The 7,168-nt window shown below is 42.6% G+C and overlaps 1 protein-coding gene across 1 annotated transcript in view; it reads right to left on the minus strand.

The window, feature by feature from the left end:
• The window catches only part of aoc2 (amine oxidase copper containing 2), a 7,285-nt gene extending 3,943 nt beyond the window's left edge, over positions 1-3,342 (minus strand). Inside the window, exons 1-2 of the mRNA XM_035654831.1 lie at positions 1,782-3,342; positions 153-271 (exon numbers count right to left, since the gene is read on the minus strand). Of these exons, the coding sequence (XP_035510724.1) occupies positions 153-271; positions 1,782-3,342 (1,680 nt within the window). The remainder of the gene's footprint in view (positions 1-152; positions 272-1,781) is intronic.
• Positions 3,343-7,168: the final 3,826 nt, after the last annotated feature.

Below are 7,168 nucleotides of genomic sequence, written 5' to 3' on the forward strand. Positions count from 1 at the left end.
GTTTTGATATCAGCATTATATATGGGCCATCGGTCACCCTGGTTTCTAAATATCGGCATTGGCCACTGAACATATCCTATATCTGTCAACCAGTATATGAAACCTAAAGGCAAGGGAACATTTGTAGGAAGTGGAAGAAGATGAAGACAGACCTGTTCTGTTTTGAGTTGCTTCTCCACCAACTGAGGGACCATAGCGAAGTGCTCAGGCATCCATGGCAGCGACATATTGACATATTGCATGTCTTTGGTCTGGAAAACATTCTTCAATCCTGCGGAGGAAAATAAAAATAAAGTTTGCAATAATATTTGTAGTTTCTGAGCCAAAGCAGAACTGCATTTAGCACAGATGCTCTTATCGATCCAGGTTACAGGTTAATTACGATGTTGTTGAGGGAAAACTCTCACTTAATGGTCTAGTAGTTGTAGAATATAGACAAGCAGAATGAGCCATTAATAAATGTTTTATAATAAAGAGCCAATATGTTACTAATATGCATGGTTAATAGGTGTACTAGGGCTGTGGGATATGGTAAAAACATCATATTGCAATATTGAGACAGATATTGAGATATGATTCACAATTACTGTGGCAATGATCAACTTGGCATCATAAATTTAACTTTAATTGAAAAAAATCATGAATGTGATTTGTTGGGGTCTGTACCAAACAAACATGTTTTCTTACATCTGTAGAACTTGATTTGTAGCCCACAGCATCTCTGCAGCAGTTTAGTGCTTCATAATAATGCAGTTTGTCACACATTTTACCTTTTTTTAAAAACATCTGCAATTCTGCGATTGCACTTAGCCAAATTGAAATTTCAATAATATTTCAATGAATTATGCAGCCCTAATGTGTACCTTATAAAATATAAAGTGTTATATATATATATTTTTTTTTTTATTATCTATGCATATTTTGCATATCTATTCCCACATTAGTTTCAAGTCAAACCTCAATGGGCACACGGCCCTTTTTCACATCTAGTCTATGTTGTCACATCAGCTACTGATAACAGCAGAATTATTTTCACAGTCAATAGTACTTTGGCTGCTTGCTTTGGGCAAGCAAGGAAGAAAAACCCATCACTGGTTGGAGACCAAAGCCCAAATTGTTTTGTAAAGAATTTCCCATGGGTATTTTAAAGTCCACCTCCAGTCAAACATCAGTTGTTCTTCTTGTTCCTACAGTGTGATGTTTAAATGCTGTCTGAGCAGAGAGACAAGGATGAATGTGAATGTGAAGGATGTTTTCACATTCATCTGCTGAAAGTGGAAGGTTTCTCTGTGCTCACTGAAAATCTGATTTTAAGGGGCAGGGCTTAGGAGCATGGTTTGTTACATCACAAATATTTAGGAAGTCATTCCTGATCCAGTATCAACTTGTACAGTGTNNAAGGAGGAGACATCTTGTGTCCAACAGGAAAACTTTAGAAATCCACAACATTTGCATATTCAGAGATTCTGGGATTATTAATGTGGAAATTCTACTTTTTGTGGAAAAAGCAGATCAGACACAAATTAGAGTTCCAAGCAGATTATTTGTATTTTGTCTGAAGGGGAATAAGACACTTAATGGAAAGGTTTCTTGTTATAACTTGATTAGTTTGTATATCGTAATAACATGAAAATATCTTGTTTTAAACTGAAAACATCCTGTTATAACAATAAACCTTCCCCGTTATAAGATGATACTGATCCCCTTCTTTTTCTGGTGCGGCTGTTGTAGCTCTCTGCCCTGCACAGATAAACAGGTTTAAATGTAGTTCTGCCACTCACCCAACACATCCAGGTCCACCTTGAAGTTGATGAAATGGGTGTGGATGTTCCCCAGCACATTCTCCGCCACCTGGTGTCCGTGTTTCAGACTACCCTCCACCAGGTAGGAGGAGGAGATGTACCCCGTGGCGTGCACCTTAGCCTCCACTGACCCGCTCTGGTAGAAGATGAAGTCCCACATGTAGTCATAGTTCCCTATAGCCGTGATGGTCCTGAACACCAGGGCGCTGTTCACCATCCCTCCGTAACTGTTGTGGAAAAAGTCAGAGAAGTGCCTCCGCAAGGGCTGGCCCATGTTGTGCTCAAAGATGCAGATTGAATTCCTAAACCGGGCCGGGTGTGGGATATCGATGTAGCGGTATGTGTCCACGTAGTGGGCTTCGTAGGGGCAATCCACGCCACGGGCCAGTTCGTGCGCAAAGCGCCCTATCCCAATGCTTGTGTCGAGAAACTTGGTCATCATCATCCCCGGAGTCACTGAACCGTACACCGACATGGCCTCCTGCACGCTCAGCTCGTACACAATCCTCTCGCCCTTGAAACGCACATCAAAAACCCTCATGCCCGTGAGAGAGCTGAGCCCGAAGGCAAAGCTCCAGTCCAGGTACAGGACGTGGTTGTTGCTGACGCTGTAGCGCTTCCCCTCGGCGTAAAACAGCTGCGGGCCGATCTGCAGAGGCTTGTGCTTGGGTTTCAACGAACTATAGTTCGGCCCCTTCTTGTAGACTATTTTCTTCACAGATCCCGCATTATATTTTGATTGAAGTTCTTCTACGGTGTCAAAGTACTGGCCGTTATAAAGCAGCCGCTCCACTCTCCAGCTGGACGCGTTTACGCTCTCGTGGTTGACCAGCACCTCAAAGCCCACCGGGTTGATGTACATGCCGCTCAGATTCCTGAAGAAAGATATCCAAGTTTTTCTGTCCCCGGATCGGACCCCGCGGGGCATCTGCTCGAATGCGTTCAGACCTTCGTGCCCACTCACGTCGAAGCTCTCTTTCATGAGCACCGGCAGTTTGGAGAAGACCTCCTTATTAAGAAACTGGAAAAGCAAAACGTATTCCCCGATGGTGACCGTGCGCGCGGTGATAGGCAGGTCCATTTTGTATCTCTCCTTAGTGACATCTCTGTGGTATGTCGGGTTGGGAAGAGGTCCCACTACATACTCCTTAATGTAGCCACGGGCGCCGTAGAAGACCACCGTCGTCGCCTCTCTTACCGGCTTGCGACCAGTTTCCTGGTCCAAGTAAGCCAACACGTCCGCTTTCTTGGGCAGAGATAGGTCTATTAAAAACAAGAAATTTTCCGACGGCTTGGTGATCTGGTTGGTGGATATATCCAAGTCCTTCTGCTTGAGCATGTACTGCTGGACCTGCGCGTACTCCTCCTGGGTGAGGTCAGCGAACACGAGGCTGCGCTCGTTGTGCTGGCCCCGCAGCGGGTGGACGCGCTGAGCGGAACATTTGGGCGCCCTGCCGGAATGGATGCCGATCAGGACGATGTTGAGAATGATGGAGACGAGGACGAAGAGGATGAGCGCCCATTTCACTAGTGAGTTCATCCTCCGCTCTACCGTTACGCACGGGCTTGGAGAAAGGGCAGAGAGGAATGAGCTCTGGGCAGGAGCGAGCAGTCAGACCGTTTAGGAAAGGAGAGGCGCGCCCCTAAACTCTGCCGATTCCCACCCCTCTCTGCATGGATCCCACAACCCCTGCTCCTCCCTTTGAGGGAGGGAAATTGTTATGGAACCGTTTCATCCAACCTCTGTTCAGCTACACAGACCAACATGATTTTACGCACGTTGTTAAAAGTTTTACGCACGCTACATTGGGTAATCGTGGCGTGTGAGCATTTTTGCACATTTAATCAAATAAAACCACAAAATATCTCAAGTCTTTTCTGAAGTTGAAATACACTTTATCCTATATATACAGACACAGTTCCATAAACACAAAAAACAAAGGGATTTTTACGCACACATTCCCATTTGTCCGAAACCAAAATAATTATTTTCTTTTCTTCTTTTTCATTCAACTTGACTTTTTATTTTTATTTTGCTATAATGGCATCTCATGAACAGTACATTTGTGTTTCTAAAGAATATAAAGAAGGCAAAAGAACAAGAAAAAAACAACAGGTAATTGAGAAGATTGGACATGAATCAATCAGCAACATTAGTAAATACCCATATACTTGGATTTTGAGCAGAAAAATGTGGTTTGGGGGTTTAGTTACTCTTTAATAATCACTTAAAGAACTTATAATCATGATTTCAGTTGACTAAATTAACTGATCAGATTTAATTACCTTGAATATGTGAGCTTATTCCCACACACTTTCCAAGGTCCAGGACTTACTTTTTTTCTGATATGAAAAAAGCTTCATGATGGAGACCTCCTGATGGATGTGTCCTTGTACACATAAAGAAGTCAGATGGTCTTCTCTCTGACCAAAATAAAAGAAAGAAGAAGATATGCACTCCCTACACCCTTTTTGTATTAAGCACCTAAGTAATAAGGTTCATTATGGAAGATCTTTGTTTGGAAATCTGACTGAGAATAAACACTGACAATACTAATACTTATTGCTAACTAGTACAAATGGGAGGACATCATTCTGTTGCAGACTGAGAGGAATGAGGTTGTTCTGTGTGTAGGTCAGTGTCCTCTGACTCCTAGTACGTTCAGTCCATTAGTCAAGTCAAATCCAAATTTTATTTATACAGCACAGTACCGCAAATCACATATTTTTGTGAGAGGCTCCGCAGTCTTTACAGTGTATGATACACTCCTTAAATTGATAAGGAAAAAAACCTAAGAATCCTTTAATAGGGGGAAAAAATGGAAGAAACAACTGAGGGGAGATCCCTCTCCCAAGATGAGATGAGCCATACAACTTCCTATCCACCATGGAGACCTGGAAGAGGACAGACTGCACAAATGCACAAGAGGCAAAGCTTAAGCGCACCGTTCACACATGTAGGAGACAGGAAACACAGAGTGAGAGAGAGACAACATGCACACAACGCAGAGAAAGGGAGAAAGGGAGAGGTAGAATCCCCTGGAGGTAAGAGATCCAGATCCAAAGCTGACAGCCAGATGAGAGAGAGAGACGGTCCCGGGGTGGCAATGGTCAGCACAGGGGACCTGGTGAAAAAAAGAGGACAAGGAAGAGAAGTAAGAGAGAGAGAGAGGAGAGAGAGAGAGGAGAGAGAGGACGAGGGAGAGGCACACAAGCTGTGCTGTTGGACACAAACAAAACCCAAAATGGTCAGAGGAGATGCAGGCGGTTTTCAGAAAAGTTTACAGCATCCTAGCTGAAAGGGCAAACATATACATATATATTTATATAAAGTACTAAGGGTTAACAGACCCCAACAGAGTCAGAGCTGTAACGTTCACTTTTAGTACAAAAACTAACATATATAGGCATTAATGTTGACAGCTCAGCGGACTATTATTCACAACTGATTTAGATATAATGATTTGTTTCTGTGGCTTTCGCTGTCTTCTAGTGTTTTATGAGAAGTGGCCGATTTATACCTTTGCCGCGCCCAAATTAAGTCAGTACCACAAGGTTGGAATATTGTCACAAAATCACTTTTATTGCACTCGCCTTAGTTATTACCGTAAAGTAGATAGTTTTAACCCCGTCTCACCCCTGAGTTCTCCAAATACTGCCGCTTGGTCAGTGGCCCTCTGCTTCTGCACTGTAGGTATCTATCAGTGTCCTCTTCTGGACACACACACGCAGTCAAAGTCAGGTGATCACATATATATGTTTTGGAGCTAACCCTCTACAAGCCTTATAAGTGATCATTAAAATGTCTATTAAGTCTATTAAATTATTTAAGTAATTTTAAAACCGGTTTTGTGTTCTCTCCTGTTGGACCTGTTTTGTTGTGTGAGGCAAGAAGTCCTGTCAGCTCACACTGGGAAGGACTAATTGGCCTGCTATTGACCCGCCATGCTTCCTGTTAGCCCGGTGGGAAATGTTTTTGTTTTTTTTCAGATTAAGTTCGCAGCTAGCATTCTCTCCCACATTCTGATGTGTTTGATAGCCACAGGATTTTTCAGACTTCCCTCCAACATGTTGATGCAACAGGACAGAAATAGGTTCAAGCACAGATTAAGGCCAACTTGGATAAAGAGAGTGAGTGCAATACAGTGACCTTTTTCTGTGCAATTAGCAATACGTATTACATATACTCTTTATGTACACCTGTGTATGACAATGAGGCCTGCAGAAACTGATTTTATTTTTATATTTCATCAAGTTGAGATGTCCACATGATGAATTCCAGTTTCAGGTCTCTACCATAGACTGCATAAAAAATAGTGGAGGGAGGTCTATAAAATAAGTACCACCAGGATTCAGCCCTGTTGGTAGCTAAAAGCTTGGTTGCATTTAATTTAATAGAAGATGACCCTATTTCTGACTTGATTTATGAGTTCAGCTTCAGCCGTTTCCAAATGAGTTTATGGTCCCAATCGCTAGTTTCAAGTCTTCTTCCAGCATGATGTTCATTTAGGAAATTATCGTCCCATTTAGAGTGAAATAGACAATAATAGCCATGCTTTAGAGCTTGGCTACCTTGTGATTGAATTCATTCTCATTGATTCCGTCCAGTGCACCTCACTGCATTACCTGTTTATTGCCTCAAATCTTTTTTTAGGAACATATTTTAGTGTTCTGTTTATTTGTGACCAGGCACCTCACCGTTGTTTCCTGCACCACCGTCACCACTGCTGGCGGCAAAACTTAAGCCACACATGAGCCTTCAAAACAGTACTCCAATAGAATCAGGCTCTACCAACTCCTGGGGTAAATATCTGTTACTTAAGCGGCTAAATGCTATATTCATCTTCACCAGCTAGTCTCTAACTGTGTATGTCTGCTGTTTGCTGCTGGGTCAGTACTATAGAGTGGGGGTTTTGGGGCTTTCTAACGAAAAGCAGCTGCTACGGCTGAAAGCGGCATTATGAGAGCAGTGAGAGTGAACAAAAACAGTAAAGGTGTAGGCCATACATCACTACTACCCCTTTCACATTATCAGTTGTTTTAACATTGTCATTTGACACATTGTTATTATGAAAATGCTTTAAAGAAGCAGTGAGTAGGATTTAGTGGCATCTAGTGGTGACGTTGCGGATTGCAACTAACTGAAAATAGCTCACCTTTCAAGTGTGAAGGAGAAATAGTGGCTGTGAAACTTGTAAAAGGCCCTATCTAGAGCCAGTGTTTGGTTTGTCCCTTCTGGACTGCTGTGGAAATATGGCGGTTCAGCATAGCGGACTCTGCTGCTCCCTCTGTAGATAAAAACGGCTTATTCCAATGTAACAAAAACACAATGATTCCTATACTCCAGTGATTATACACTAATGAAA

This window comes from Morone saxatilis, unplaced genomic scaffold (genome assembly GCF_004916995.1).
Source record: "Morone saxatilis isolate NCDOM2014 unplaced genomic scaffold, NCSU_SB_2.0 Contig14, whole genome shotgun sequence".
Lineage (NCBI taxonomy): Eukaryota > Metazoa > Chordata > Actinopteri > Moronidae > Morone > Morone saxatilis.